The sequence below is a fragment of the Cyprinodon tularosa genome, unplaced genomic scaffold (assembly GCF_016077235.1).
Source record: "Cyprinodon tularosa strain WSP-4 unplaced genomic scaffold, ASM1607723v1 ctg43, whole genome shotgun sequence".
In the NCBI taxonomy this organism is placed as follows: domain Eukaryota; kingdom Metazoa; phylum Chordata; class Actinopteri; order Cyprinodontiformes; family Cyprinodontidae; genus Cyprinodon; species Cyprinodon tularosa.
In genome coordinates this window covers 504,103-516,297 of record NW_024039152.1, presented here as the reverse complement: position 1 = coordinate 516,297, position 12,195 = coordinate 504,103, and the positions used below count along the sequence as shown (strand labels likewise).

Sequence of the window (12,195 nt, the reverse complement as noted above, 5' to 3'; positions counted from 1 at the left end):
CTGGGTAGCAATGATCTTTAGCAATAAAAGCTGCAATCAACTGGGTTTCATTAGAAGAAAAACATTTTAACCAATCTGACTGTATTGTCTAGAAAAGTGCCTTGAGATGAAATGTTGAAATTGGTAGTATTTAAATAAAATCAGTTGAATTAATTTGAAACCTCAAATACACCAGGAGTTTGTATAAAGAATGAAGATAATTGTACGCTTTATTTAAATGTATTAAAATGCAATAAGAGGTGTCCCATTATGGAAAAGAAATGCAGGAAAATCTAAATAATTTCAGTTAAAAACAAACTTCAAAGCAGAATTTGAATTACAGACATCTGTGGAATAAGAGGAGAAAACGATACGAGGAAAGACAAAGAGGAACTCTCCTGCTCTTCCTCACTTTCTCTAATACGACTAATTTTACCTCCTTGGGCATGGTGACAGCTGACTGTTGCTAGGAGACGAGAGACCCTTCTTCCTTAAGTTGGTGCAACAAAAAAAATTAAAAATGGTGTGGTGTATCCCACTGTCAGAAACTTTAAATGCTGGAACAAAGCAGGGAACCTGCAGAGGCAACGGATACCCAGCAATGGGATTACAGCTCCTCTCCAGCAGAGAGAAGGTGTTAAAACATCAAAGGGTTGCTCACTTATTTCATTAACACCTACTGAACATGCATCAGAGGCACATTCTCCAACAGGGAAATCAAATAGGAATATAGTGGCTACATGTGTAGGAATTAAGGAGGGATAAATGCGGCTGCAAAGTATAAACAAGTAGAATGTTTCTCACATTTATGTTGAACAAAACTGCTCCTACTGGGTAGAGCCTTGCCTATCAGTAACCCAGACGAACACTGTAGGGGTGGGAGCTGGGAGCTGTAGGGGTGTGTATATTTTTACAGTATATACCTCTGTCTGAGCAGCTAAAAATAGCTGCAGATACACATCGGCAGGGGTGCACTGAATCATGAGTTAAGAGGCGGCAGCTCCTGAACCACAACATCAACTGGAGTCTTATCCAGCTGTTTCAAAGAAGGGGTTTATTTCTAGGATCCAAATCTGAATGTGAAACCTGGGAGGTCTCTTTCCAAAAAATTGGAAGCCATAGGAGCATAATAAGCTTCTCCTTCTATAATGATATATTTTAAGAATCATTGCTATTCTTACTGGGCAGTTTTGCTTTTTTCTTACCATAAAGTGTTGTAAAAAAAATAGCAAAATGCTTGACTGTGTCTAATTTACGTCTTTTCACAGCTAAATGGAGGAATTTAGATAAACAAACGCCCTGACTTTCAAAAAATCGTGTAGAGGCGAGGGAATGTCAGACTAAAGGCTGAAAACAGATTGAATTAAAAAGAGTTCAATGAGTCAATGAATCGGTTGCATAACCAGCGAAGCACACTTCACACGTGAAAAGAGTGTCTGTTTGAAGCTGACGGCCTACAACCCATTAAGAGAGAGATTGGGAGAACTCCCCCTTGAGTCGTGAAGAGGAGGAAACGAGGAGAGATCTCACAGAGCAGCTATTGACTCAGAGCAGGAAAACATATTACAGGGAGACAGATGCAGCTCATTCATGTCAACATTTCATTTTTTCAGTTTTAATTCCTGCTTTAAAATGTTGTAAAAGGTGCATTCACATTTAGCCCTGATATCACATATTGCAAATGTAATGGTCCAATGTCCGATGACCTCATATAATCTTCTAATTTTCCTGTTACTTTAATTTCTTCACCCCCAACTGTGTGTGAGCTTAGCATCATAGTCATTAAAGAGATAAATTAGAGATTACCACTGAAATATGGTATTAGCTGTATGCAGAGTGTAAATGTTGGTCACCTAAAATATCCAACCAAATTTTGCCAATACTTTTTAATTGTGATATTGCAATAAAGGCCTGATCTTTAAAGATTCAAAAATAACAGGCACTAAATTGCATGTAATTTTTTTTTTTCAGTATGAGCAAGAAGTTGGTTTTTCCAGATGATCTACAAAAAATGTTGCACAAATGTTAAGATGCCCAAGCCAGTTTGTAGAATCTTTTGTTGTTGTTTTTTTTATAGTAACTACATTCACGGTCACTTTTTTTCTTTCGGCTTAAAATGCATAAAGATTGTCTGCGGTCCTGCTGCATAAATTTGTGCCCACCTGAATGAAAGTTTTTTTCTTTATTGTTGTTATTCTACTGTTGTTATTTTTGACAGTTCAAATATTTTAACACAAATCTTAACAGAATCTCTCTCATCCTGTGGCATTTCATCAATGCATTCTTTTACAGCAGCAACAACGGCAGCAGAACTTTCTGCTTGTCAGTTCCAGGTGGTAAATGTTTACTTTTATATATCCTACACTCAAAAGTTTTAGTGGTTTGGCGCCTCAACATCCAGAATATAATCTGTATATGAATGAAGACACATAAAAAAGTTTGCAAATACTGTCCGGTGAACTGCAAACACATATCAGTTTGCACCTTCTTTAAAAAATCTGCTCTGCTATTACCAACATGTTTGTACCTGCTTTTTAAAACGTAAACCTTCTGAAGATCAGGCCCAAAGTGAGAGGATGATTGTAAATACATACATAATCTACTGTAAAGATCTTAAATATCTTATCTTTTTTTTATCAACCTTTCTTTAGGAAGGCTGAAGAAAGTCTGAAACCAGCTTAGAAACATTGGGAGATTTTTGCTCAATAGAATAAGAACAGTTGCTGTTATTAACTAAGACTGGCTTCTAAAAACGGTACTAAATCTAAATTTTGAGCAGAAATGCTTTGTCCGACCCCTTGCTGACCAGAGAAGGTGGGTGTGTTATTTACTGAGCTGGAATGCAAGATAGGTCCCTTCTGGAGGGGACAAAGAATGACGGCTCTACTTAGACCTGTCATGGCCACTGAATTCTTGAGGGTTACTCAGACATGCATGAATGGAATGAAATACCACTTTCTGCATTATTCTGCAGAAGGAATAGCAATAATATAGCTAAAAGCTCATAGCCATGGCTTAGAAGTATTCATGTATTAACTCATTTGATTTGTTGTGATTATTCTATTATACAAAGTTTAACCGTCTGAATTTGACCCCTATGTAGAAGCTACTGTATGCTGACTAATGCAATGCAATAACATGTTGGACATGTAACTTCAGGCTTTTCAAACGGAATCGGCACTAAAGTTGGAGAAAAATCAGTTTTTCTCTAGGTCTCAAATTTGTTTCCAACAAATCAAAACCTACATTTATCATCTTTAAAACAGAATTTGCAGTACTGACAGAAAATTCCCCCAACATTAACTTTCTCCAGATTTTGGGTTTGGCTGTAAAGCAGCTTTTCAAAGCAGTAAATAAAACATTTTATTTCCTGATTTTAAGGTGGGGACCTAAGAGGCTTTTTATGTTTTGATAACAATCACTAAAGGTTTATTCTGTAATATATGGTTTTCATATTTGTCACTTACTGGTACACTGTTGCATTTGGATTTAATTATTTTTTTTAATTTTAAGAAAAAGGATAAACATTTTAGTATAATAAGGTTTTTTTTTTTTCTGTAGTAGCCACTGATGCTTTAGCTGCTTTAAATGCTGCTCGTTTCCCAGCAGAGTAACATCATTTCATCCTTTCTGTCATTAACCAGAGAGCCACAGCTTGCTGGTAAGACAGATTGAGGAAAAATACATCATCACTTCCAAGAAAATAAAACTGAATCCCTCACAACATTAATAATGTAGCTATACAGTGAGGAAAATAAGTATTTGAACACCCTTTGAATTTGCAAGTTCTCCCACTTAGAAATTATAGAGGGGTCTGAAATTGTCCTCATAGGTTCACGTCCACTCTGAGAGACATAATCTAAAAAAAAAAAAATCCAGAAATCACAATACATGATTTTTTTAAAACTTTTTATTTGTATGATAAAGCTGCAAATAAGTATTTGAACACCTGAGAAAATCAATGTTAATATTTGGTACAGAAGCCTTTGTTTGCAACTACTGTACAGTGGTCGAATATTTCATGTAACTTTTCACTGGGTTTGCACACACTGCAGGAGGGATTTTGGCCCACTCATCCACACAGATCTTCTGTAGACCAGTCATGTTTCTGAGCTGTAGCTGAGAAACACGGAGTTTGAGCTCCCAAAGCTGGTCTATTGGGTTTTCTTACCTTTCTTAGGTTCATTGAGACCCCACGAGGAGAGATCTTGCATGAACTTCTTCCATTTTCTAATGATATCTCCAACAGTGGACCTTGTTTCACCAAGCTGCTTGGCAATTTCCCCGTAGCCCTTTCCAGCCTTGTTGAGGTGTACAATTTTGTGTCTAGTGTCTTTGGACAGCTCTTTGGTTAGTAGTTGGATTCTTACTGATTGTAATGGGTGGACAGGTGTTTTTTATGCAGCTAACGACCTCAAAAAGGTTCATCTGATTTAGGACGATAAATGGAGTTGAGGTCGACATTTTGAAGGCAGACTAACGGGTCTTTGAGAGTCAGAATTCTAGCTAAAATACAGGTGTTCAAACACTTATTTTCCTCACTGTACATGCACACATAAGTTGGTGAAAAGTGAAAATGTAGCTCAGACTAGGTTCTGGTCATCATCCAAAGAGTTTTTTGCCCATCTGTGGCACTAAATCAGTCTGTAAGGATTTTTGCTCTTTAACTCATCAAACTGCAGACCCATGCTCACTGTACTGCTGTACTCAGCATTTCTGTGCAGAGGAAAAACTCTGATACTAGAGGCTGCACTGATTAAAGATGATGTATGGCCACATTTAAAGGAAACGAAGCTCTGTTCTTCATTGAGGAAAGTAGGGCCCCACACCGGATGCTCTTCCCTATCATGACAATGACCGATTAGAAAAATTAGAGGCTCCCACAGTCAAACTAACTAAATAGGGTTTCTAATGCGAACATCCTGGATACAACTTTCCTGTTCCTCTCCTTCACACTATTTATTACAGAAACATTTTTCCACAATGATTCCATTGCAAACACTGGTGGTTGTATTATACACCGGATCATTATCTGACAGAACTCGTCCGGACCACGTCTGGCCAACGCCCTCATAAAGACACTGTATCTTGAAAATGTGACCAGGAGCCACAACATTCTGCCACCATACTTCGACATGCTCAACTAAAGAGCATGGCAATAAGCCTGGCTCTGGAGGTTTTCTTACCCTCTGCCCAATAACAGATACATCTTAGCTCTGTAGGCATTTTAAATAGAACACAACAGCTCGTCAAGTGTAAAGAAATGTAACTGAAAATGTCCTTAAACTCATTTTGAATTTATATGCCAGTAACACATTCTAGTTGCATGAAATAATTTTCTAAAAGTTTACCACGTCCTGCTGATGTCCTATTTATTATTATTGTGTTTAACCATTATTTCTGTTCAATTTGCTAGTAAATAATAGCTCTTCTGTCTATATATTTGCCATGAGAACACCATATGATCGGCAGTACTATACTGCACATATGTGCATGGTTCAACAAGGAAGTAATGTGCTAAGCAATTTAGAACCTCCCAGTGAACTTCTGTAAATAATAAAGAAAAGTCCAACATCCAGTGCGGTATGAAAAGTAAAAATAAAAATGAGTCCAAAAGGGATAGGGCGTGAATAGTGCTCATAGTGGAAGAAGGTATGAATGTTGGTGTTAACAGAAACACGAGCTAAAGCCTCAGAGGCGTGTCGCTGGAAAGCTCATGGATGCCTGAGTAAAGATCCTCACCGATACTGATACTAGTATTAGCAATGCTATGTTAACTTTTCAGTCTAAGTACAAGTTCAGCTGCAACTGGGAGGTTTTCAGTCACAGCTCCCAGAATCCAGAAGGCTACTCTAGATTAGCTTTTACAGTGACTGATTCATTACAAACTGTATATGCTCTCTTTCATCGCTTTTAGCATGAAAACTGGTGCAAAGCTCAATGGCTTAAATGTTTCTTTTCCAGACTGAGCCTTCTGTGGAGCTACATGACCGTTACCTTTTCAAACATAGAAGGTCCACTTCTAGTCAATTCCATCCATACCTGCTCCGTAGCTTTGTGACCGCGCATGTGCGCGCTTTCAGGAAATCCTATACACTACTGTTTATGCTCTAAAAACATTCTAAATGACTTCGTTTCGAGTAAATTCTGGATGCTACCCACTCAGGACACTTGGAATACATTGGACGAGCAGTATGGAGGAATATTGACACGTTCTTTGTGGACTTTTATGGACCTTTCTGTCTCGGTCACCATAGACCTCCATTATTTGAATGTCAGCAGACAGCAAGAAGCCTCCCAGATCTCCAGATGCATTTGAGATATCAAAAAAGTACTCCAGAGTGTTGTTCAGCATGGGGGTGAGTAGAAAATGAAGGCTAATCATGTTTTGGGTGTACTATTCCTTTAACTTCATTAAACCTACAACAACTCAAATCTGCATTTGGGTCCACAACCAACCTCTACTCTCACATTAACAACTTGTGTTAACAACTTTTTTTAAATGCATTTAATTAAAATATTTATGACTTTGATGATTTTTCCCTGTTTGCATTTAAAAAGAAAAGGACATTTCATTTTCCTTATATTTTGCTAGGAGGCTATGGGGGGGATTGACTAGCGCACAGGAGCTGCAGTAGATCAGGTTGGTCTTCCACCACACCAAGCTCTCGCTTTACCACAAAGTTTTCAGGATGTTCGTGTGCCATTCAGTAGCTGCGTCAACATTGCCACATATCTTTCAGATAGTTCCACGGTATTACCTGCAGATGGTGCATGTCTGCTTATGCCTGATCATGGCTTACTGTACAGTAATTATATTTAGTCTCAAAAACGACCATCTAAACAGTGGATAGTGTTCCAGGAGTGATTTTGGCCCAATTTATCTGAATGTGTCTTGACATCATAACCAAGTGTCTACTCAAATAAAAGTGCTAATACAGCTGGTACGACTCATTTCACATATGGCCTTCTGTTGGGTCATGATATGTACCTGATATAACACCAATCTTTGACGCAGTTGTGAAATGACCTGTGAGTAAATCAACCATGTCTGCCACATATAGAACCTCCATTACGCATGGAAATTGCATTACCTGACAACTCTGAATGAAGGTATGCAATAGTTTATTGGAAGGCTCAGATTTCCCTGTTTCAGAGGATACCAACCATGAAGCCATGAAATGAGGACATATATGTGTTATGAAGAATTTTTGTAAATGTTGCCATGTTTGATAGACCTTGAAATGGCATCATGCTTGTTTAAAGTGTTGAAGGCCATAAGCAATAAAACAAAGCATAACTATAAAAGCACTCAGAGAGCGCAGACCTCTGCCAAGCAGCACATTTTTTAGCCAAATTGTGACTTACAGCTGTAGCTAAAACTCACACATTACTTGGATCATTGCCACATTTAGATTAATTGTTCCTTGGCATGAGGCACACCTCTAGTAAAAAAAAAAAATCCATAAAATCTGTTCATAAATTTTAATTTGATCCTGTAAACAAACCAACAATGTTCCCTTTTCTGGGGTTTTCATCTTCAAATATCTTAGTACTTTTTGTGTCTGATGCTGAGGCTGACAGTATTCACTGCTGCCACCCTTTGGTTTAGGGGGAACCTGCTTCTAAATATCCCTATCTCACAATGTTAGAGAATCATGACGAAAACTCCTGTATCCAGATTATGATGTGGATCATCACCAAAATGTAATGGATTTTTCCTTGGCATATGGGACACTTAAAAAAAAAAATTAAAATCCGTTCATGATTTTTCAAGTAATCCTGTACATAGACAGACACACATACATGCAGACTCTCACAACAACCTAACCTCCTTGGCAAAGAAATAATTGCAGACCTGTTCAAGAATGAAAAAATGGGCAAAGAATACATTACCAGTACGGTCAGGGCTTAAGGGAATATAGGGGCTAATAGGCTGTTTTGGTAGCATGCACATGCTACTGTTTTAGAGAGAAATATAATCAACCAAACGTAGTATAGTTTGGCACAAACTAGTGTGGAGGATATTCTGAGAGATGTACGAGCAAATGAAGAGGAATTTTAGAAACATTTAAGGTCCAGAGGGTTATGTTTATCTACAATTCTGGAATAATTATATTGCATTAGTGTTTAAAAAATGTCTAAATAAAGAGTCAACATTTATATAGCAACACTGGCCTGCCTGAAGCAGATGACACAGTTAGGCATACCACACAAAGTCATAGCAAGCATAAACCTCCTTCCTGAAAGGTCCAAAATGTCGGAATTGAGCTTTTAGTGATTCTGTCAACTATAAAATATCTTTCTAAGCATTCAGCTTAGGAAAAAGAAATAGCCTAAGGTATTTAAATTCAGTTTCTATATTAATCACTTCAGTTTAACAAGCATGGAAAAACAATGAGTCTGTTGCATGATACTGCAAACAACAAACTCATATGTGATTGATCCTCAAGCACATATTTGTTAGTTTGGCACAGAGCATGCTCATTAAGGAGACCTTAATGCCGCGGTTCTCAAAGTGTGCGGCGCGACCCACTGGTGGGGAATTGAGACGTGACAGGTGGGGCGCGCCAAGTTCCGATGTGTGTGTGTGTGTCGTGTGACTATAAATGTAGAACGTGTGAGAGCAAACTGTCCTTATAGCTGTATGTTGCCGCTTTTTAGACCAATCAAACCCACAAAGTAATCCTTACTAGCCTACATGCAGAACATTAGATATGAGAAAAATTTCACCTGGAACTGAAGTGCCAAAATAATGATTGACGTGACATCGGCATATTATTTGTAACGGAATAAACTTTCGCGCCCCAGTGTTGCCAACTCGGCGACTTTGTCGCTATATTTCAGACCCCTCCAGCGACTCTTTTTCAAAAAAGCGACAAATCTAGCGACTTTTGGAGACTCTTACGTGAAAGCAGGTATCGTTCCTTTTCTTGTCCTCCAGCGGCAGGTGCTGCCGTGGGGCGCCTCCCCCATCCCAACCCCGTTCTCCCCCGCTATCTCAGGAGTCCCTCTCAGCGCTGCAGTCAGAGACACAGCATGTGCATCCAGACTGCAAATAAAGCGCACATGCGCCGGGATTGACGGCGCAGGTTGATCATAAATAACTGAATTTGAAATATTTTATCTTAAATAAATAGGACCAGTTTATTGACATGACGTCTGACTCCACCCTAAGGCTCAGGTTTAATGCTCAGACTCTTAGTGAATTCTGGTTAGGAGTGGAGAGGGAGTATCCACTCATCGGGCAGAGAGCTGTGTGCATTCTTCTTCCCTTTGCCACATCATGTCTCTGTGAGATGGGCTTTTCAGCTGTTGCTTCAATGAAAACAAAATACAGATCTCAGCTGAACATTGAGCATGACTTGAGAGTGGCAGTATCAAGCCTGCAACCCCGTTTTGAGAAACTGTGCAATGCAAAACAGGCTCATTGCAGCCACTAATGCAGGGATAAATAGACCTGTCTTGCCAGATGGATTTCACTTCTTTTCTTTTATTAACAGATTGCAGAGTGGAACTTTAATTTTTTCTATCTTTGAGCTTGATACAAATTTTGACACAGCTGCATTTTTATTTTCTTTATTTTTGAGCTTGCTGTCTTTTGATGTAGATAGTTTGTATTTAGATACTACTTGTTCAATAAAATTGGAACATTTTAAGATTGTTGCATATTTCATTAGCATTGTGTTGGGGCGATGGGGACAGGTGGGGCTTGAAAATTCCCCCTTGTCCAAAGTGGGGAATGACAGAAAAAGTTTGAGAACCACTGCCTTAATGCGATAGGCGCTGATTATTAACCTTATATACACCACTGAATTTGGGCAAACAACAGTATTTAGAGACTGTACGCATGGTAAAACAGGGTCTTAAAACAGGAAAGAGTAAGGGCACCTGAGAGTTGACAACAGAGTGGATAGAGAATCAAAATGTTCACATCATGCTTCTATCCTGCAGAAATGTTAGTGACACGGCTGAAAAAGGAGCAGCGACTTTGTGATTCTGACTCACAAACACCAGTAAAAACAGATTAATGCTGTCTTCCCTTTGAAGCACAGAACATATATTCCAGCGGCACACAGTCCTCAAATGTAATTCATCCTGTTGCAGCTGAAGTCAGGGGAGCAAAGGAAAGTAAAACATCAATAATGTTGTTGCTAGCTTCAGACCCAGAGTGCAATGATATAAAACCCCCTGAATCTATTAGATGCAACCTTGACTGTATCTTTGAGAGCAGTTTTCATGGAGGATAAAGGTGAGCAATTTTCACTGAGCCTTATTTGAAAAGAGGTGACAGTTAACTGATGTGAGGTTTGTTCCCCTCCCTGTCCACATATACAACAGATGTGTGAATAGGCCCTAATTTTCTCCCCTTTTTTGTTACATAAGACTAAAATGCAGTGAAGTATAGCTGTCAAAAACAACCTAAACTTTCTCCTATAGTAAATAAATCTCTCTAATTAAATCAGAAACATTAAGATGAATAGGTACCTGTGGATGATGTGCTGGCTCTGCAGGTAGTCCAGAGCCAGGGTCATCTCACAGAGGTAGAGTTTGACAGCGTCCTCGCTGAAATGGACGTTCTGCTGAAGGTGGTAACGCAGGTCCCCTCCAAGCAGGAGGTCGACCACCATGAACATGTCTTCCTCATCCTGGAAGGAGTACCTGCAAGCAAACAAAACACTAAGTACTTGGGGGTTGGAGGGAACATGCGTGGCACACAAACAGAAGCAGAACAAGAGCACATAAACAGCAAACAGAAAGCAAGGATTGCATGGATTTGCATGCAAAACACACATTTACAGCTCACAAAAACATGCTAATGGCTATCTCCTAACAAACTGGATGCACTCCTGTCTTCTTATAGACAGTGTACACTTCTCCACAGCTGGAAATGTTAACACCTGTGGAGAGGTGTACAAAAACCAAGCTAGATAATGCTGATCAACTTACAGCAACTGAGTAGGTAAATAAGAGCAAGTCATATTTATTCACTGTATTAAGCACTTTTCACACATAAAAAAAGAAATCACTAAGTGCTTAAAAAAATGGGGGCGATATGTAAATGAATTCATACGAGGAAACGTTTAAAACATCAGCCGAAGGCTTTTCTTAAATTATTTTTTTATTGTTTATTAAAAACTTTCCACAGAGTCAGCCACACGGAGGAACAGAGGCCGGCCTGAAATGGCAAGTGTCCCCAAGTTTTTAGAATGAGTCTTCAGTATATTCTGACCTAAAGGCTGTTGGGTACGCCCTGAAAAAGAGGGCCCACAGAGGGGCCTGACCAGAATTTAAAAAGACAATTTTGACTTTGATTAGAAGCCAATGAGATGCAGATAAGAATGGAGTGATGTGGGCAATTCTAGATGAAGTAGTCAAAAATATGAAGGCAGAATTATGTAGTTATCCAAAGTACCGTATGTCTAAAGGCGAAACAGAACTGCAATAATCAATGCATATTAGATAAAAGCTTGGATGATTATTTTAATATCTGATTTTCAGAAGATTTTTCTCACTTTAGATATACTTCTAAACTTTAGGTGTCTTGAATTGAGCATCCAAATCAGACTTAGATGCCCAACTGAACTTATTCACATGTCAAGTTGTGATTACTGGATTTCACCTTTACACTCCTGCCAAAAACATGCAGGCCTCTGCAAGTGTCTGAGGAACAGTAAGGGCATGATTATCAGCTGTTCTGCTGGAGAGCTGAGGTCAAAGATCTGAGGTGGTTAGTAAAAATTGTTCTCTAGAAAACAGTAACATTCATGCAGATATGTGTCAGAGAAGATGAAAGGGACATTTTATTTGTTGTTTATTATTGCATATTATAGAATTGATCATCATTTTGCTGACCTAAAACAGGAAAGTTAGCGTGATTTAATGTCAGAAGGAGAGAACATGTCACTGATAGGGTTTATGTAAATGTCTTTTTTAAACTGTACTGTAACAAACTTTCATCAGCAAAACAGATAATGTTTATCTTACCTTAAGATGAATTTTACCAAGTAGAATGAGGCATAAAGTAGACACTATTGCACATCTATACTCAGCCAAGTTAAAGCAGGAAAAACTTTAAAAAGCTGAAATAATCAATATCTAGGAAAATGAGAGACTCCTACTATGTTGTATGAATTGTCTCTAGAAATATTCACTTCCGATCACAGCTGGAAGGGAAAGCAGGTTTGTTGTACATTGAGTTTTTTTGCCATTCAT

General features: G+C 38.6%; 1 protein-coding gene across 1 annotated transcript in view; it reads right to left on the bottom strand.

Moving 5' to 3' along the window:
• The window catches only part of LOC119792733 (serine/threonine-protein kinase 32C-like), a 139,865-nt gene that overhangs the window by 23,727 nt on the left and 103,943 nt on the right, over window positions 1-12,195 (bottom strand). Inside the window, exon 4 of the mRNA XM_038299494.1 lies at window positions 10,468-10,641. Within this exon, the coding sequence (XP_038155422.1) occupies window positions 10,468-10,641 (174 nt within the window). The remainder of the gene's footprint in view (window positions 1-10,467; window positions 10,642-12,195) is intronic.